Source organism: Amia ocellicauda, chromosome 9 (genome assembly GCF_036373705.1).
Source record: "Amia ocellicauda isolate fAmiCal2 chromosome 9, fAmiCal2.hap1, whole genome shotgun sequence".
Lineage (NCBI taxonomy): Eukaryota > Metazoa > Chordata > Actinopteri > Amiiformes > Amiidae > Amia > Amia ocellicauda.
The window spans coordinates 23,000,617-23,022,630 of NC_089858.1; the positions used below are offsets into that span (position 1 = coordinate 23,000,617).

General features: G+C 36.6%; 1 protein-coding gene across 1 annotated transcript; it reads left to right on the forward strand.

Annotated features, from left to right (window-relative positions):
- The first annotated feature begins 1,016 nt into the window (after window positions 1–1,016).
- On the forward strand, window positions 1,017–20,219 carry LOC136758969 (B-cadherin). The gene is made up of 18 exons (XM_066713743.1): window positions 1,017–1,147; window positions 1,359–1,397; window positions 4,721–5,002; window positions 5,595–5,712; window positions 9,680–9,924; window positions 10,458–10,601; window positions 10,729–10,884; window positions 13,334–13,478; window positions 13,859–14,031; window positions 14,213–14,341; window positions 15,759–15,944; window positions 16,295–16,539; window positions 16,826–16,968; window positions 17,066–17,290; window positions 17,775–17,993; window positions 18,169–18,299; window positions 18,759–18,902; window positions 19,027–20,219. The coding sequence occupies exons 3-18, from the start codon at window positions 4,952–4,954 to the stop codon at window positions 19,231–19,233; spliced, it is 2,661 nt and encodes an 886-aa protein (XP_066569840.1). The 5' UTR covers window positions 1,017–1,147; window positions 1,359–1,397; window positions 4,721–4,951; the 3' UTR covers window positions 19,234–20,219.
- The last annotated feature ends 1,795 nt before the right edge of the window (window positions 20,220–22,014 follow it).

Below are 22,014 nucleotides of genomic sequence, written 5' to 3' on the forward strand. Positions count from 1 at the left end.
TAAACAGTGGTAGTTTCCCATACCTACCACCTTATTTAATATTTAAAAAAACAGATAGCTGGAAACATTATAGTAAGTGACACTTACTCACTTACTACTTAGTCACTTACTATAATTGTACATGTTCAGGGGATAGCAAATATTCAGAACAAAATACACTGCATGCATAACTTGCTTGTTCAACCTTCATCACAGTTAGTATCTAATTACCCTGTGTACATTTATTTTGTAACAATGCATACACTTTACATACAAAATAGGACCAGCATTTAGCTTTACTATCTCAACACGTTGCATATCCTCCCTGTTGCCTGCTGCATTAAAAAAGCAAAACTAATTAAATTCTCGAGGGAAGAGCTCTTACCATTAAAATTAATGAGGATTGATTTGTGGGGGAAAAAAGGGTAGTAATAAAGGATCAATGAATACAAAAAAATCATTCATAATTAACATAAGATGCCAAAGATTGGGAAACGAAATACGTTTTAATCTATTAGGAAATTGTTAAAAAGTCAGTTAAAAAATAATGTGATTTGGTTCTTTTTGCAAAAGAAACATTATGTATTGTATATTTACACATTAAAATGGGATTGCTTCTGATGTGGATCGAAGTCTATTTGTTGTCCTTTGAGAAAAAGCTTCTGGATATACTCCTGATTCAAAATAACAGGAGCAAGTATTTTGAACTGTGTAGTCAATACATGATAAAATAAAGTCTTTGTGTGTATGTGTGTGTGTTTGTGTGTGTTTGTGTGTGTGTGGGGTGGGGGGGTGGGGTAATGGACAATCTCCTAAGATGATTTTATTACTTATGTTTGTAATAAGTAATTATAACTAGGCATCTAACAAAAATAGCTGTGCTTACTTTCCCCATGTGCCTCCACCAGTGAATCCATGGCGTTAGTTACAATGTATCATGAGGATAATGAGAGCACTGTTATGTATCACAGGAACTGAAAACTATCCATGCTGACATGTCTTTAACTGACTAGCAGTAAATGACTTCCATGCATACACTGTTCCTGCTGCATTATTGATATCTTAATAACTAATCAGGACGGCATGCAATCCCTGGGAATGAGGAGTAAGATCCACATCTCAAGATTAGCTACAGTAGCAGAAAAGGAATATAATCTTATGTCATCAGGTATGATATTGTGCACCTCAATTTTTATTTCAGTTATTTATAAAAATTAATGTTTCAGTATTCATCCTGTTATATAGTACAGATGAATGATTGAGGAATAGTTATGATTTTCTCTGTCAATATGTCAGCCCTAATATGTTTGTTCTTACTTTCGTTCACTCCTGATATTCCTGATATTTTCCTTTGCCAGTGTTTTTTTTTCTTTTTTCAGATGCCTAACAAGTAAGATAAAGAGAAGCAGAGACTGAAGGTAAAATAACTTTTTCCACTTACGGAGTAGGATATGGGGTAGATTGTATTGTAGTATTTGATAATGCAGTTCAACAATTAGGTTTTCAGTATTGTAACTAAAATCTAACATCTTCCAGTTACTACTATGTTTCTAGTATCTGTCAAAAATTTACCTGTGCAGTAAAAGCAGTTCTGATTTTGCAATTTTCCACAATACATTTTATTTTTAAATATATTTTCAACTACTTGCAATATTTGACTGCATTTCAATTATATTTGAAAAACATACGCATAATTGCATTAAGGGTAGGTTGAATTCTTGATTTGAAATGCACGGTTTGCAGTTTGACGGGTGTCTTTTCACCCATAAGTTCATATGCTTTTACTGATTTTTGGTGATCTTCCAAAAACTGTAAGTAACATGTTCTGGAAATGAAAGGAATAACTACTTCCCTTAAAAGGATGATGATGGTATGATTTCATGCAACAGGGTAGCCTCTGTTCTAAACTCATTTACAGGGTTAATCAAATCCTCTAAAACTTAAGGTCTGTTGGGACTCATTTTTAGGTGCATTGTTCTAATTGGTTTCTGCAGTGCCTCAACTGGAGAAATTTTGATACTGTCTTTTGGTTTGGTGCTGATTTTACTTGTGTCCTTTCTCACAAGTCTGTACTAGTAAGCAAATCGCATGCTAAGTCTTGCTGGTAAATGTTGTCTTCAGGCTTTTGACATTCCGAGCAATTACGTTTTTTTTTTATTTTGTCAGGCAATTCTGATGCATACCTGCCTATGAAACTGATATTCTTAGATGTCTGTCTATAGCAATAGACGACGATATGCCCCCCTACCCCTTTGCATATCTTAGTTTAGTTTTGTTTTGAAAGCAGTGATCGAAGACCTTGAGATTGATATGCTTCTATACTCAAACTGGCCTTTCTAGAAAATAGTCCTCCTAAACATTTCTTAAACAAGTATTTATAATCATGTATGCACATCTCATTTTATGGTTTAATCTGTACAAAATATTTCCTCTTAAATTCTAAGCCTGTATTTTATTTCTAAATAAACTCGAAGTAGACCTACGTCCTATCCAATCTTGGCAAAGTGATTGTTTTAATACTTTCTTCTTTCTTTAAAGAAAGATTGATCTCTAGACTGTTTTCATGTCTCTGACCAAAGCTTGAAGTGGAAATACCCAGTCCTTTGGAAGTATTAAGTCTTCTGTAATTGGTTAGTTTTTCATAAATGAAGAATTGTTGTTCTATTTAATTAATACCATAGGGATGGCATATACTAACTGTAAACATAGACTGTATTATTTGTATTTAATATGTATTAGTAAATGCACTATACTATAAATAAGACCTTCCAATGGCTTTTCAGTCCTGAACAGGGTAGGCTCTAAGATCTTGAAGGGTTGCGCTCTGAACAAGGAACTGAATAGTGCTATTCAGTATAGTGTGAGCATTTTGAAGCCAGTATACACAGTCTGTCTGCATGTGTACAATCTATTCATTAAGGTAAGGGTGTCTTCAGAAAACATATTTTCATATTTGAACATAAACATTTGAATACTTTAAATAATACATGGAGTTGTTTAACTATTAATTTCAAATTATTAAATAATAAAGTTTTAAAGTTGTACACTTTCTGGTGTGATTTTCGAAAAATGGCTGGAAGTGTTTATGTTCATGTTTCCAGTCCCTTGGCAGTACGATTTTTTTAGCACCTGAGAGAATGTAGAGCAATTTTGATGGGTGTGCTCACTCCTAAGCTTGATGGGCAAGATTGGCCTCAGGGAAATAAGTCTAATTACATCCTGTGCTGATTGTGTGTGTGATTATTAAAATCTTCTTTAAATGATTATTTTCTTGCAATGTTTGTTTAAAATAACAATGGCATTTAATTTAAAAAATCTCTTGCTCAAATCATCTGCTTAAAATTCCCAATCGATCTCATAACCACGAACATCCTTGTATGAACCTATGTTTTTAGAACAATGTTTTCTTCACAAAATGTAGAAATCGGCAATTCATGTATGTTTGATTCTAAATAAATAACTGTGTGGGCCTTTAAACATGTCTTCAATGGGATGATTTGTTTATATCTCCCTTCGTATAGTATCAGTGTTTTACAGCTGGTTAATAAAGATATCAATATGAGAAGTGCCAGCGCCCTCATTATTTAGAGAGTCTGTTAGCATGTTATAGTTGACCAAGTATGCTATATATGTGTATTTACATTCAATTGACAGTCGCATCACTTTCTGAGCTCATTATTATCTGAGTCAGTATGAGATCATTAGTTATAGCCTCTTAGAATATTGTCAATATGTGTGTGAGCTACCCTGCTATGGAGATCATCGTATTTCCTTCTGCAAATTCACTGGTACTTTCAGCAGTGTATATCTATTTATTTCACTATTCACTTTGACCAGCTACATATTTGTACACTGTCAACACTAGTGTTTTATTGTGCAGCTAAATATTCCCTGGTAATTTACATTTGGTTTGTGTGGTACTATTTGTTATCTTTAAGAGAAATCACCTTCTGTGTGGCAATATGAAAAGACATGAAAACTTTAAAAGCCTGTTTCCTGTTGGTTCAGCAGATTAGACACTGAACTGGATTAAAATATGTTCAGCACAATGGGGTGCACTTATCCATTGCTTAATATTGCTAATAAGATTATAAAGATGTCAGTTTGTTTATAGCAGCCATGGGTACATTCATAACGAGAGTGCATTATGCATTACTGTAAATGCATCCATAACTGAATTAGGAGAAAGTATCAATAAGGAGTGTTTTTCTTTGCAGATGTTTTTTTCTTGCATTGTTGTTCACTTGTTGTGTCTTAGACTTTAGGCAACTAAAGTCATTAAGTCATTCTGGTAGACCTATATTCTTAATTGGACAAAATAATTACACACCTATAGAATTGCATTATTATGTTTATCTTTATTTTTGGTAGCTGCCGTAAACACTGATATATTCATAATTGTCAGGGTTGAAAACAGTACAGTACAGTAGGCCTACTGTGGAAAATATGATTACATTTACAAAATAAGAACTTCTAATTATTGACTTCAATTAAAAGGAGATCAGAAAGACATAAATAGGTCACTGTGAAATAGGATACTGCTTAATAGTATATTCAGTTTCCTCCCCACAGCGGTCGTTTTGATGAATACAAACATTGTACTACAGTTGTTGAATTTCCCAGCAATAAAAGGGAGCTGGATCTGTGGGTGTTTCCTGTTTCTTAAACGGGGGATTTCACAGAAGTGGGAATGACCTGGTTTTAGGACCCTGGGCATTGATCACAATCTACCTGTGCGCAGGTGTGCAGTGAAGCATCCTGCCCATACTTGGAGACTGGAGACGTTAGTCAGCGAGGGGCGGCGCCGGATGACACGTCACTGAGTGAAGTCACCTGCGAGCGGCCGGCCGAGGCGCACTTTCGGTGGGACTACCTGTGGGCACGGAGCGCTGCACACCTGGGAACAAGCCGAGGGATTGATTTATAAAGGTTTCACATCGAAAAGGGGATTCATACAACTCGTTTCCAACCGATGGGGAGTATAAGGAGTTTGCGGCTAGGAGCGATCCTTGCGTTGGTACAGGTAAGTCTTGTGTGGGTTTTATAGAGTGTTACTGTAAACAAGGAAACTGTGAAACAAAGGAGGATCGCGACAAAAGCTGGTTTGAATTCGTATCCGCCAAATGATAACGAGCAGGTGAACACGTATATCAAAAGGCAATTAAATAACAAGGATATTTTTTTTAAATCCTATATTATACGCGACTGTAGTACTTTTTCTGTAAACCTATCGAATTGTTTCATTTTGCGGTTAGAATTCAACTAGCAATGTCTTGTATGAATTTAAAAATGTTTGGAAACTAATCTTTTTATAAAGCCTGATGTACGCAATCCTTCTGTTTAGTGTTTATTTCGGCACCAAGTCGGTGACGTCATCACGTACCTGCAACTTTTGTGGTGCAGGTTTTCCATGTGAAATGTCTTTCGAGTGTTAATAAATTCACTATCCCCATCTCCAATAGTCGTTTTGATGTTCATTACCTGATAATGTAGAACAGATGCATAATGGTGGACAAATAATATCCTACACCGCGTATCAAAGGTTTAGACGTTTTGTTCCCTTTTAACAGTCCAGTGAGGGATCTTTTAATGTGTGTTTTTCAAACCTTTCTTAGGTTTTGGCATCAGTGTCTTGTGAAGAGGCTCCACTATGTCAGCCTGGCTTCACTTCAGACCACTTCATCTTCAAGGTAGACCGGAGACATCTGCTGAAGGGCAGGATAGTCGGTAAAGGTAAGACGATTCAATAACCTAAAGCAGTTACGTTCACTTGAGCCTAATTAGATTTGTATTGCCAGTTTAATTCAGTCATGACATTTCCTCCATTAAACTTAATTCCTTTGAGGACATTTTACCTGATGAAAGAATTGTCTTGAGGTTGAGTCGTACTTCCCAAGAAAGCAGTTAGTTGTATATATATATGCATTCAAGATATTGGGATTGTGGCCCCACTCTTTTAATCTTAATTTATTTGGAGCCATGATGTTCTATAGGAGTCTGTTGGTAGCCTGCCTTCCTATCACAAATTTAAAAACTCACTGCATGATGGATTTGCATTCAGCAGAGGGAAAAGTTTAGGTCGACAGGGAGTGGATCAAGCTGGATTTATACCTGGAAGGTAGTTGGTTGATTTGGCTCCACTGAGGAGACCTGCTCCAAAGAATATAAAATGTGCATATTGGTTGTTGGAAATACTGTGGAAAAACTCACCCTTTTTCAAAGATGAACATGTTTTAAAGTGTCCTTAAGTGTTAAAACCATGATACTATTGACATTATGGAAGCCTTCCTTTACCACTGGAGCAGTTCCCCTGGTTTTAGCTCTGATCAGCTGAACAATATAGATTTGCACTTCATGTATTGTAATCTTGGATTTGCATTAGATTATTGCTCAGTCCTTAATTTCTTATTTTAACCTTTATAGATATTTCAGTTTCTGCAGGTCACGGCTCTCTTCATTACCTGATAGTCTTTTTGAGCGGTTTGCTAACATGGAACCCTCCCTATTTTGATTTATCTTTAGAGAGCATTAGGTGTGAAGGTTATCATTCACTTGCCACACCTTAGGTGGATAAGCACAAAATTCTTGCAATTGAGCATTTTTTTTTCTTACTTTTTTGGGGCATTTCATCTGATACAAAGGAATGATTTAACAAAGCTCAAATACTCATCGTGAACAATGCAAATATACAGAAGGCTGAATATGATTACACTTTGACCCACACAGCACATTGTAAAGGACATTAGTATCTTTTTTTTATTATTTCACAATTTATTAATTATAATTTACTTTGTTACTGTTCAGTAGATTGATTTTGTAATCTTGGTTTCTGAGAAACCTTGTTGACTGAGATTCCTTACTTGAATGGTTCAGAGAAGACGATGTCATTGCTGATAAATGGATTTTGGCAATTTTGTTTGTATTAAAAAAAAAAAAAAAAAAAAAAAAGCTTTAAGAGGTTATCAAAGTCTCATGTATTTTTTGTTCCCTATGGAATGGATATTGAATAAAATGTACAGTAATCAAATCCATTTGAATTGTTATGAAATTGTAAAAAAAAAAAAAAAAATGGTGAGCTCCCTGGTTTACATGGGGAGAACTATGAGTAAATCGATACTATGAAACGCTCTGAATGTGATCTCATCAGTCGGAAGTGCTAAAAGTTTGTTTCACTGGGCGTGTCTGAGCAGGTGTGTGCGTGACTGCACCTGGAGAGAAACTGGTTTGTCTTCCATAGTCTCTGCAAGCATAAATCCCATAGTGCATTTGTCTTTATATATTTCTAACAGTTATCTGCCCCCCCAATTTCAACTTTAAGGTCAATTGTGAAACGTGTTCTAAAGTATTAAAGTACTGCTTTTTCCTTTGTTTTAGTACAAAGCTTGCATGGTTGTCCCCTTGCCTCCACCCCACACACACACACACACACACACACACACACACACACACACACACACACACATGCCTACCTTTGGATTACTGCCCTTTGCTCCTTTTTCGTTTGACTTTCATTTTGACTGTTGGTAGTTAATTATTTGCCAATCGGAGCAAACACTATCATATAAAATGTAGTCTTTCATTTTCCACCATTTGGTTTTAAGATCAGTACTGAGCAGCAGTATTTGATTGTATACCCTTAAAATGCATGTTCCATTTAGGCTACATATGTTAACTTATAATGTTATAATGTTGCTGCTTGGTTAAATTGAGGACAAAATTTATCTGTGCAGTAAAAGCAGTTCTGATTTTGCAAGTTTCCACAATACATTTTATTTTTAAATATATTTTCAACTACTTGCAATATTTGACTGCATTTCAATTATATTTGAAAAACATACGCATAATTGCATTAAGGGTAGGTTGAATTCTTGATTTGAAATGCACGGTTTGCAGTTTGACAGGTGTCTTTTCACCCATAAGTTCATATGCTTTTACAGATTTTTGGTGATCTTCCAAAAACTGTAAGTAACATGTTCTGGAAATGAAAGGAATAACTACTTCCCTTAAAAGGATGATGATGGTATGATTTCATGCAACAGGGTAGCCTCTGTTCTAAACTCATTTACAGGGTTAATCAAATCCTCTAAAACTTAAGGTCTGTTGGGACTCATTTTTAGGTGCATTGTTCTAATTGGTTTCTGCAGTGCCTCAGCTGGAGAAATTTTGATACTGTCTTTTGGTTTGGTGCTGATTTTACTTGTGTCCTTTCTCACAAGTCTGTACTAGTAAGCAAATCGCATGCTAAGTCTTGCTGGTAAATGTTGTCTTCAGGCTTTTGACATTCCGAGCAATTACGTTTTTTTTTTGTCAGGCAATTCTGATGCATACCTGCCTATGAAACTGATATTCTTAGATGTCTGTCTATAACAATAGACGACGATATGCCCCCCTACCCCTTTGCATATCTTAGTTTAGTTTTGTTTTGAAAGCAGTGATCGAAGACCTTGAGATTGATATGCTTCTATACTCAAACTGGCCTTTCTAGAAAATAGTCCTCCTAAACATTTCTTAAACAAGTATTTATAATCATGTATGCACATCTCATTTTATGGTTTAATCTGTACAAAATATTTCCTCTTAAATTCTAAGCCTGTATTTTATTTCTAAATAAACTCGAAGTAGACCTACGTCCTATCCGATCTTGGCAAAGTGATTGTTTTAATACTTTCTTCTTTCTTTAAAGAAAGATTGATCTCTAGACTGTTTTCATGTCTCTGACCAAAGCTTGAAGTGGAAATACCCAGTCCTTTGGAAGTATTAAGTCTTCTGTAATTGGTTAGTTTTTCATAAATGAAGAATTGTTGTTCTATTTTAAATGAGTTCTGGTTTTCTAGAGTGCTTTCAAAAGCAATTTGCTGCTTTTATGTGACCCACACAAAGACCATTATTAATTCATTGTAACTTTTGTACCATTAGCACTTCTAAACAATTCCTAATTTTTTTTTTTTTTTTACACAAATTAATAATGGACATGCTGTTTTGGTGAACATAGTATAGAGAATATATACAATTCCAAAGCTTCTGGCTAATCTGAAGAAAATTTTAAGGAAAAACATGCTATTGATGGCATAGCAAAACTACAGTGCTCTTATCAGGATACCTAGCCCTATTAATTGTTTAAGGGCAGATTTACAGTCGATCCATTTTGAGAGCTGCCAGGAATTCAGCTCATGCTGCCTTTTGAAAGCTCTAGCATTAGTTACCTGGAAGTCATTTTATGAATGTCTGCATACAGCAAAGTAGATTGCTAATGATCCTTAAGAGCTGTTTTGCTTCACATTAAAAATTTATATAAAAGCATACAAAAGAAAATGACATACCATTTTAAAAAACACCCAAGGCTTATTTCCAACTGAAAGAGGTGGACCTTTTGTTTTGTTTTACATCTGAAGGTTTCAGTGAACGTCATGGTTAATTCTATAGTTCACTAGAAAAACTTAAGTTGTAGAAATGTAGAGTAGATACCATGCAGCAAGTATTGATCTTGTAAGGGTTTTAAAGAAACTGCCATTTTTACCATTTTTGAAATTGGACCAAGTCTATGGTTGTATAGTACAGTATATAAATCTATTATAAATATATTGAGCCTTATTTTACATGCCAATTATAAGAATATTATGGTTGCATTAGGTTACAGATGTGTAGACAAGCAGCAGCCAGTTTTTAATACCTTGTTTCTATTTTTTATAACTTTCCACAGTGACTTTTGATGACTGCACGGGCCGTAAGAGAGCCCTCTTTAACTCTGAGGATTCACGCTTTAAAGTGGACTCGGATGGAACTATAAAACTGAAGAGGGCTGTGACCCTGCATGAGGGACACAAAAGCTTTGCTGTCCATGCATGGGATTCTAACGGCAAGAAACTGAGCACCAGAGTCACACTGGAAAATAAATTGGGAACCAGTCACCACCACCACCCCACAGATGGTGTCACTCCTACACAGGTAATCGCAAAATACAGCTCTCCCTTTTACCCTTGGCAACTGTAATATAATAGTGCCCCCTTCTGGTAATATGTACTACAGTTAAACATTACTTCAACTTTTCATTCTTCATGACCAATTTTGAAATTTGTCTTCCTGTTTGGGTTCCATGATTTGTATTTAAACATTTTAAATTGTTTGCAAATAGTCTTTGGCTACTCTTTGTATACACATCTATTTTCATATAATGTTCAACTATTTGAATTTGTTCTGGCATTTAATGTGAGAATTGCATTGAACAGTCATATTGCATTGTTGCTTTGAGTGGAGAAAGTAATTGCATGTATAAGCTTACATTTGTACAGTATAGGCATTAAGCTTTGTACTGTTTTGACTTCTGTGGGCAATTTGTAACTAATTTGAAGCAATGCTGGCCAATATGTAATATGAATCTACCTTTGGAATCCCTAACTTTTTATCTTTGAGGGTTTTCACAAATTTTACAATTTGCTTAAATGGCTACATTTAGGTGACAAATTCCTTCTCTTTCACAGGTTGAATCCTCTTCAGATGTTCCAGTGCTGGTGTTTCCACAGCTCTCATCTGGAGCCCTGAGCAGGCAAAAGAGAGACTGGGTCATTCCACCCTTCAATATGCCTGAAAACGCAAAAGGCCCCTTCCCCCAAAGAGTTGTTCAGGTGACTTATATTAAATCTTACTTTTGTCTGTATTTTGTATTCTAAAATTGAAACCTTAATATTACTTGCAATTTCATTTTTTTTTTTTTTTTTTAATATTCACAAATGGTCAAATGTATAATTCCAGATCAAATCTAGTAATGCCAAGGAAGTACAAATTCTATACAGCATTACTGGACCAGGAGCAAGTGAGCCACCTGAAGGAGTTTTCACAATCGACAGGAACAGTGGAATTGTATATGTGACCCAGCCTTTGGACAGAGAGGCTCAGGATCAATATGTTGTAAGTATAATTCTTCAGTCCTTTGTTCATCCAATTTGTTTTCTCCTATGTGTAAACTATTGTATAAGAGCTTAAATGATACTTGGGGTACTTGGCATATGAGGATTATGACCCCTGTTATTACAACCCAGGTGCAGATGAGTACTACATAATTGTCTCAGGTCCCAGGTACATATGAATAAGATGCCTCAGAAAATGTTTTTATTCTTGCCATTAAATCAAATGACTTGCATCATGCCCGTGCAGGTTATGAACATTCAGTTCCACCTACAGACCATGTATAATGAAATGAAACTGTTAAATCTCAGGGCCTTGGACACAAAATAAACTGCCCATTAGTAGTTGTGATTGTATTTTCAATCTCTGGTGATGCAATGATATTCTAAATTATAGAAATGTATTTCATGTCCACTTAATTGTGAATGTTATGACTACTACTAAATAAAAATAAAAAAACCTGTTGAAATCATATCATGGGGCATCCCAGACCTAGAGAATTTCTTAATGAAATTTGTGAAAAGGAGGCTACAGCTTATCTTCTGATGCACTTACCTAATAAAAATGTAATTTGAGAGAATGCTCTGACATACTACAAGCATAGCAAAATTTGAGTTGTACACGAGCAAAATTAAAAAAAAAAAATGTTGAAGTGGTCAAATGTCCTTAGAGAAGTGGAGTCTCTCAGTTTGGAATGTAGTCTGTGATATTGTGACTTTTTTTCTGATCCACAAAAATTGGGGCAGCTATTACTAAGTATTAATTTATTGGGAAACTATTTGTGATGGACAAGTACATTTTAGCTGCTTAACTGAGATTCCACTGAAAATAAATGAAATGCAAAGCTTTTGCAATCCAGTGTGCAACTGCAGAACGTTACATGTTGTCTTTTGATTTGAACCTCTAACTCCAATGTGCCTGGTCGAATTCTGTTTTGGATTTCAATTAATATTTATAACAACATTAGAAAGCCTATGTGAAGACATATTTTGGTTCAGGTTCATTAAGTTAAGTTTGGAACCCAGCATCATATTTTAACCTACAGCCGGGTGACAAATTTAAAAACCTGAATAAACGACTGGAGGAACATAGTTATTACTGCGATATGCAAGGAAAAACAGAAGAGCGACTCTTTCCCAGGTGACTGAGAATGTCAATGCAGGATGTGATCAGACTGTCAGCAAGAACAGTCTGTCGAGAACTACACGGTGGGATATTATAGTAGGGCTGCAGTGCATAAACCCCTCATTACAAAGACAAATGCACATTTGAGAGTTCAGTGGTGCAAAAACCATAGGTACTGATCTACAGTGATGTGGAGAAAAGTGATATGGTCAGATGAGTCATCCTTCACTATATTCTTGACAAGTGGGCGAGTGCATGTGTATGCGACACCAATAGAACGGTACAGACCTGACTGCTTGACCCCTACAGTGAGGGGGTTCAGAGGCTGTGCTATGCTTTGGGGGGGCATTTTCCTGGCATGGTTTGGCTCCACTTGTCCCCTTAGAGCAGTGTTCCGCAATATTTTTTCCACGGGCATGAATCTGGCGGTCTGGGGTGGGGGGGGGATGTTGTTAAGGGTGGTCCGTGGAGGCTGATGAGGTGTGGTGCAGGAGGTGTGGTCGGGACTAATTAGGCACTTCGGCAAAAGAAAGGGAAGCGTCCCTGCGTAGATCTGTACTTGTGAACATGCAGAGGATCTTTTGAAGTTGCAGACGCCTTCAGATGTATTTTTATTTTAGTAACTGCAACCAAAAGACCGTTATTTTGCTGGACTTGAGCCCCTGTTTCTCAGACCTGTCATTCTGAAACTCTGCTCGATCTCTCACTACACTGCACGTTTGTGAGTGAGTGCCAGACAACAATTTTTAAAATTTTTGCAGTGCATTATTGGAATTGTTTTTGAGAATTAAAATCTTTTTGTGCTTTTTCCCTCAAACTTAGTTTATTTAAAATTTTTGAATAACCATCGCGGGCACAGCAGACACCTCTCGCAGGCACAACTTTGCAGACCAGTGCCTAAAGTTATTGAGTGATCACCTTTATCCTAAGGTGAAACACTTCTGTCCTGATGGGGGGCATTTTCATCCTAGAAGAGACTACTCCCATCCTCAGGGCACGAGGGGTCACTGAATGGTTTGAGTATGGAAATGATATGAATCATATGCTATGGCCTTCGCAGTCACCAGATCTCAACCCAATTGAACACCTATGGGAGATTTTGGACCGACGTGTTAGACAGCGCTCTCCACCACCACCTTCTAAACACCAAATGAGGGAATATCTTTGGAAGAATGGTGTTCATCCCTCCAGTAGAGTCCAGAGACTCATAGAATCTGTGCCAAGAGCATTGACACTGTTCTGGCGGCTTGTGGTGCCCAACACCTTACGGAGACACTTTGTTGGTTTTTCCTTTAATTGTTCACCCATCTGTATATCTTTTCTGTAGCTCATGGCTCATGCTATTGCAGTGGGTGGAGGAAAAGCTGAGGATCCAATGGAACTCATTATTACTGTATCTGATCAGAATGATAACAAACCTGAATTTATAAAGGACACCTTCTTGGGCAATGCTACTGAAGGATCACAACCAGGTAGGATTGGTTTTCAGTGACCGCAAATATTGTATTCTATATACCACACAGAAGGAATTTAGTGACAGATGGTTAGTGATAAAGGTGTTGACTTAAGTAACCGCATTTTCTACCTGACCAGTATTTGTCAAGCACTTTGTAACCGCTTAATAAAACAAGTATTTACTGAATTGTATTGTATCTGGTGCATTGCTATGTTAATAAATGACAGTCTGTTTATTAAAGGATTGTGTATAATCTTGCTTCATTTAGAGCAGTGCTTCTCAAAGCGTGGTCCATGATGGTCTTCCATTTTGTGTGTAATTCGTTTGTGTATCGCTTTCCTAAAATTTGATATCGGTTAGACTTAAACTGTAACTGATAACCAGTTTTGTTTTAAGGTGCTCAGTTTATGAAAGTACTGGCAATTGATAAAGATGATCCAGAGACGTACAATGGTGAGGTCGTGTATAGCATTGTCAGCCAGGATCCTAAATTGCCCAACGACAACATGTTTATGATCAACTCTCAGACTGGTGCGATTAGTGTGGCTTCACCTGGACTCGACAGAGAGGTATGTCCTCAGTCTTGCATTCTTACTGTTCTATAAATTTGTTAATATGATTACATCTGTTAGTGACAGGAACTGTTCTGTGAAAAATAGACCCCTGTTCTACAGTGATCATGCCAGTGTAATTTTTCTCTACTTAAACAAACAAATTCCCCGATATTGACGGATATTTTTTATATTTCAGAAATACCCAGAGTATAAACTGATCATCCAGGCTGCTGACACACAAGGACAAGGTCTATCCACCACCTGCACTGCTGTCATCACTGTAACAGACAGCAATGACAATGCACCACAGTTTGTGAAGGACTCTGTAAGTTTGATATTTTGTGGATTTTTATATTCAGATCTTACAACTTGGATCGGTGCACTTAGATTTCTAACAATTTCTGGATTATTTTGCCCTATAATTGTTAAACTTGACTACAGCATTCAAATTATAGTATGGAAAAATGCCAAAATCAGGTCTCCATTATGTCAGTTTGATTTTTATATATAACTAATATCATGGCAGAATTAACATAATTGTGATTTTTGTATTAATATTTAAAGTGTCCACTTTAATGGTGACTCCACCACACACTATACGAACAACCTATAGCTTGCGACCAAATCCTCAGATTGCCCTGTGTAATGACCACTGACAACGTCCTAACAACTCAAGCAAACCTATTCCATATCCAGTCAGCACTTATGTCACATGACTGTCTGCTCTAGTGAAATGATGGTTAAATGGACACTGACAGCCACTATAGTTCCTGTACTGTCTTTCTTAATTGTAATTTGTTTTGTACCAGTTTGTTTAAATCCATTTAGTTATTCCCCATGCCAAGAAAATGTATACATGATCAACTTATGATGTAAATTATGACTCTAATTGAACTTTCTGTACACTACAACTGTATGGTGTAGTGTTAACATTTTTGTGGCTAATGTAGGCTTGTGTGATGTATAGAGATATACACTGCTGTGTAAAAAATTGAGACCACTCCAAGTTCAGAAATCAATGTTAAGTGGTCTAAATGTTTCCCAGAGCTGTATATATAATTTGCTTGTTAACTTGCTACTGAGAGCAGCAACAGTCTCTGGTCCAAACAGTCGGGTGTGGATATGCTATTTAAACTATCCTTGCTCTATGGGTTGAATTATTTAAAACGGATTACAAAATGCATTAAAATGCTGTTGATGTTGGCTCGTACAGCTCAACTAAAATGCAGTATACAGACACTGTAACAACCTATCACTATAACAGTTTTGATAACCTACAACAGTGAACACTAAACTTGAGTAAATGTACATATAATAGGAAATTATGCCAACAACTTCCTCATAATAAAGCCTAGCTAAAAGGCAAAAAACAATATTAAATGATTTTTACACTTGTTTTCATATTCACTTGCTAGATAGTCTAAAAGATGCATTTATTTATTTTTTAGAAAACCAGGTGTGGTTTATGTGGCTAGCTATATATTAAAAATAGAACCTAAGTCTTGAAAATATGGAATTATCCTAGACACAGGGTTTATACACTTTCAGCATGAAAATGTCTTTCACAGTATGGTTTGTCCTTTTGAAGTACTGAAATTACCAGTTTTATATATTGTAAGGTCAGAAAATAAGTTGGCAACTTAGTTTGGTGCACATACTTTGATTTAAACAGTGAACTATTTGTGTGATGGTTTTGCCCTATAATTGTAAAACATTGCTTAGGATGATGATTTCCTTTGCAGTATGCTGTATCAGTCCCTGAAAATGAAGTGGGCTATGAAGTGGTGAAATTACCAGTGACTGATGATGATGAGCCACATACACCAGCCTGGAACACCAAATACACAATCATCAAAGGGAACGAAGGAGGCTTCTTCAATGTCAGCACTGCGCCTAACAAATTGGAGGGCATTATTACAACCGCTAAGGTAAACCTGCATATCCTATTATGTAGTTTGAAAATGCCATTACTGTTTTGTGTGTGTGCACATGTATAAAATATAGGAAGTTATTAATGTGCATACAGTAAAATTAGATTGAATATATAAACGTTCAGACTAACTTAATGTATTTGCTTTAGATTGCCACTATCAAGTATTGCAAATGTAATTTGCAATTGACAGGTGGGTAAAAAATGGTCTGGTCCTTACCTTGTATGAAAGCTGTGAATAATCCTCAATTGTGCTTTCAATCTTAGTGTACTACCTTCATTAAGACCTGTTATGTAAAATTGTTAATCATGAGACTTCTCAACCATATTTTCCTGATCTCTTTCAAGGCCCTGGATTTTGAGGGAAATGACAAGTATACTCTACTGGTCACTGTGGAAAATGACGTGCCGTTTGCAACTCGCTTGCCAACAGCCACTGCTACAGTTATTGTAAATGTGGTTGATGTTAATGAGGCTCCAGTTTTTAATCCAAGAGAGAAATCAGTTGTCATATCAGAGAACATACCTGTTAATAGTGAATTGACTACATATGCAGCTAAGGATCCAGACACCGCAAGAATGCAGACTGTATGGTAAGAACTTTGCTTTTTGTTAATTGTTTTTAGCTTTTACAGTGTTCCCTGGTTTATTTGTTGGACATAGAACTAACATCTGTCTTTGAACAAAATACTAAAGATAACTTGCCCTAGGTTGCAGATGTGTCATTGTGTATTAATACATTTAAACACAATGAGCAAACTAAGGGATGTGTAGATAGATATTTGTGTATTTGACTGTGAATTGATGGCTAACACTCTAGTGAAAATGTAATCAAAGTTGTAAAGGTAGTTATGGAATGGTCTTCTCTTGTTCTATCAGGTATCGGGTAGGAAGTGACCCTGCAGGGTGGCTGAATGTCAGTAAAGACACTGGGCTCATCAGAGTGAAGAGCCCCATGGACCGAGAGTCTAAATTTATGAAGGATGGCGTATACAAAGCTCTCATTTTAGCCATTGATAACGGTAACATTTGTTTCTAAAACTACAAAATGTATTGCTTTGTTTATTCACTGTGCCTTTCAAGTTATCTCAACGTGCGTATTTCATGTTGGACCCACAGATGAAGTTCCTGCAACTGGAACAGGAACCCTTCTAATTCGCCTTGAAGATGTCAATGACAATGCTCCAGCAATTGACCAGAGAGACGCAAGATTCTGTAATGAAGAGTCCGAGCCTATACTGCTGTCCATTACTGATGAGGATGGTCCTTCATTTAGTGGACCATTTAGTGTGGAGCTCCAAGGGGATTCCCGGAATAACTGGACTGCCACAATGAATGAAACCAGTAAGTGTTTTTGTTAAGGCAGGGTGTTGGGTGCTGTGTTAAGGTGGAAAATTAGTTTTCCAGTATACATAGTTTAATTTCTAAAGTCTCTATACCTTTTAAGCATTTGTGATAACTTTGATCTGTTGAAAATATGGTATTGTGTAATTTTGTGTGTAAATGTTGGCACATACCTGCAAAATGTTTATTGAATATTACATTTCTTTAATCTGTATCTCCTAGTAAGAATGTGTGAAAGGATGCATATTTGTGGGCACACTGCCACTTGATGGTAATACAAAGCAACTGCAGACTTCTGGCATATTAGCAATGTGCTTTCAGCTGATATCACTCAAATTATTCAGAACTGATTAAGAATATAGGTTGGTAGTGTATACCTCTAGTTACCATGCCATTAAAACTGTTGAACTTCTAATTGAGCAGTCTGTTTTACCTGAAAGAAATGTAGAAGGTATACTGACTTTTACTCCTCCTCCCCCTTTAGAAACTGGTATTCGACTGATGCTCAAGACCAAGTTGGAACAGGATTTCTATAATGTTGTCTTAAGAGTCTATGATGCTGAAGATCTTTACCAAGACAATATTGTAAAAGCAGAAGTTTGTAACTGTAAAGGCGCAGACATCATGTGCCAAAACACTCGAGTTGCAGGTGTTGGCTTGACTGGAGTTCTGGGTATTTTGGGAGCCATTCTGGGACTACTGCGTAAGTCTTGTTTACAGACCTATATTGATTTTATAGGCTTGTTTTTGAAGTGGGAAGGTGCTTCTATATTTTATAATGCAAATTGTTAGTACAAGATAGGTTAAATACATGCAAAAAAATCTGTTTGAGTGCTTCTGGTTCTCTGCAATGGCTTATGTGTACCTGTAACCAACAGTTCTGGTCCTGCTGCTGCTGATGTTCCTCAAAAGAAGGAGCAGTGTGAAGAAGGAGCCTCTCATTCCAGAGGATGACATCCGTGACAATGTCTACTATTATGATGAAGAGGGTGGTGGTGAGGAAGACCAGGTAGGTGTTAATAAATAGGACCTTAAGGAAATCTTGCTGTACTACAACTATAGGCACCATGTGATGGTCGAAGTTTCCTCTTGCCCATAGTCTTTTTGACTTTTTTTTGTTTTTGGTGTTTGGTCTGAAAAGAACATTCTGCTTGTTGGGATTTTCTGCCTTTTTCCTCCAAGTACATATTATAGTTACCCGTTTTTAATTCTAGTTAGTTTTGGTCTGCACTCCATAAAGCAAAATATTCACCTTATCTGAACTCCTGCCATGGTTACTCACTACCTGTACAATCCCTTTGCTTATCGGGCCTGTAGTTTTCCGATCACAACTTTGCTTGACTGACAATCTCGTCTCAAGTAAATCTGTGTTCAGATTTCTAACCTAGTGAAGTGAACACTTAATGACTGAGAACTGAAAAGGCTTCAAATGCAAAAAGGTTAATTTGGAAGCTGTCTTTGCGAACAGGATTATGATCTGAGCCAGCTGCACAGAGGTCTGGATAACCGCCCTGAAGTCTTCCGTAATGATGTGGCTCCCCCACTGATGTCTGCTCCACAGTACCGACCACGGCCAGCCAACCCTGAGGAAATTGGAAATTTCATTGACGATGTATGTTTTTTTTTTTTCTCTTCTTGTAACTTGCCTTTCTGTATCATTAACTTTTTATATATACATAAGTGCAGAAAGTGTGATTTTTAATTTTGGTATCTTTCTCTTGCCCCATCTTACACAGAACTTGAAGGCTGCTGACAATGACCCTACTGCTCCTCCCTATGACTCCCTCCTAGTGTTTGATTATGAAGGAGGCGGCTCAGAGGCCGGCTCTCTAAGCTCCCTCAACTCTTCCAGTTCAGGAGGTGACCAGGATTATGACTGCCTTAACCAGTGGGGTCCGCGGTTCAAGAAACTGGCTGACATGTACGGTGGTGGAGAAGACTGAAAACCCAATTGTTCACGTCCCGATTTTGAACTGACTATTGTGCTCCCATGCGGTTTATACTACATATTTGGGATTTTAAATGTATATTAAAAAATATGAAATGGTATAAAGTTCTGATCAGCCCTCAACCTTGAAAGGTAAATGCGGGGGGGGGAACTCTTGCTAAGGCACTGACACGGGTCTCAAAGGTGACATGCAGAGCAATGTATGCTTATTACCCTGTGATGTCTAGGACAAGCCAGTTTCAGTAACTTGTAAATATTACATTTTTTTTCTTAAGCATTGCTATGAATACATGTTGCATTTAAAAGCCAAATATTTGATCGGCATGAGAACTTTTGATCTACTTTAATGCTATTGTGAACACCTTTCAATATTGTATTTTCTAATTTCATTTATGATGGTCATATGTTATCCTTTAACCTCCCTTCTGAACATTTAAAGGAAGTATCTTGACAAACCAAAGAACTACTGTAACTTTCAAAATGTTTTATTTTTTAAAATGTTTAGAACTACCAGTTTTTGTTAATGCCTGCCGTTTTATTTTGGTTCATTTGTTTTTAAGTAAGAAGCAACTTTTGTATGCATTTTAATTAATGTTGGGCAGGGGGAAGTGTAACTTAGTTTGTTGCCTGTTGAGGATGGAAGTCGGAAAGGTAATTCAAATATTTTATTAAAGAAATCCTAAAATCAACCATTGTCTTTATTTATCTAAAATGAAACTGATTTGGCCTGTCTGTGTGCAAGGTAGATGTTTGGCAATATTTAGTTTCATGTTCTCTGAGGAATTGCTAGCTATTCTTGGTTGTCGGCAATTATTGGTACAGATTCAACTTCAGACCCATTTCCTCCAGTTTTGCACCTTGCAATTGTGAAGTGAATTTGGCAGGTGTTCTTTCACATACTTGGTGCATGTTTTTTTTTGTCTGCTTTTAAGTTTGGTATACTGACATTTATCTGTGAAAATAAAAACTAAAACATTGTCATTTGCCCTTAATTTTTTGAAAGCTGCAATAACACATTTTGTTCTGGGTTATAGTAGTATGTAAAGTCATTTGACAATGCTTTTCATGCTTAATTTGTAAACTCATAAGTAATTGTAATTCCCTTTTGAGTACCTTTTTGTTCAGAATCTTCGCTTGATATATTGAAATAAGATGAGGGTCTATTCCCCCCCACTTTCTCTCACTAGGTGGCAGTGCTTCTATACACTTTCAGGTTTGCTTTGCTTGTCAATACAGAAGATTTGAAAGACCTCTCCAGCTTCACAACTGAGGCAGTAATTGAAAACCTGAAGGAGATCCTAATTATGGATTCCATGAAAACAACTATTTGTACTAATAAAAAGAGCCTGAGGACATTTTGCAAACTCCTCAATGAAAGTATAATATTTTCTTTCTTACATTAAGCCATCTAACTTATTTTTAGATTGACTTCATTATTTGTTTTTCATGGTGGCATTTTTTAAATCTTTTTACAACCCTGTATTCAAAGCTGAGGAAGTGCTCACTGCTGTTGCAGAAAATGGCCTAGGAATGACCTGAAAGATGGGCTGTATTTTATTTTAGAACTACACAATTGTGTGTAACAAAATATGTAGTCTATTAAATTAATTTTACTTGCCAGTAACCCTATCATGCAGGTCATCAAAAAAATACATTCTTGTAGTGGTCTGTTAATGGTAGTATGTAGACATGTACAATATGCAAAATGCTAAACCATTAATCTGTATAAGTGCATTACAATTGAGAATCCATGTGGTCGTACTTTTACATAAATACTGTGGTTTGTATTCTTCAGCGTTTTGTGCTCAATTCAACTTCTGATGAGCCTTATTGAGGATTTGAAAGATGGATGCTTGATCTTATACACCCTTTAAATGCCTTTTATTAAGGCATTGTGCCTTCTATTGGTGTTTTTGATGTGTTCTACCAAACATCTTGATGTGGGCTTTCTAAAGTGTAGATTGGTATGGCCCCCATACTGTTGAAATGGCTTTCCTACAGAACTCTCAAGTCCTACATCCCCCCAAAGATCACTTGTATCTTATTAACAAGTACAGAATCAGAAAAGTTTATTACCTGCATTGTTGATTTTCAACATCCAGAGAGATCAGAGATGGTGCAATTTTGTGAATAATGTGCTGAAGACTCTTAGTCTAAGGAAAGGGAGTTGAAATCCATTTGCCTTTAGGAAGTACCCCTTTACTGGTTTGGTAGGTGTGGTTTGGAAAACCATCCTGCAGGTTGTAAATCTCCCCAAAATATATCTAAATAATTAATGGATTACTATAGTGTAGCCCTCATAGGTTGGCTGGCAAATCAATAGCTTTGGAGGAAGAAAGTTACCATAAGAAGACAGTCGGTACACACAATGCACGAGAGATGGTGTAAAAATTAAGAATCATATTTAGGCCAAGGGCATTGTTTGGGGGGTTGCAATATAAAATCAAGATTTAAAATCTGTTTTGTATAAATGCCTGCTTTAATCACAGATGCAGTATTTGCAGTCAAATATTCCAATTGCACTTGAACCCTTTTTTGACCAATGCATTTCATTGCACTTCTATATGGTGTTTAAAAATATAAAAAGAACATTAATTTCATATCAACTGAATCTTTAAGGGGAAACCTAACTGTAATAGTAGAGGCCACTGTTCGGATTCAGTCTTGCCCATGAAGAAAAGGGATGTTGCCCAGCATTGTGAGGAAATCCTTTTTTTCAGGGCTTTCAGGTTGTGTATTCAGATGTTAATGTGTCCGGTCAGAGTTTCTTGTTTTC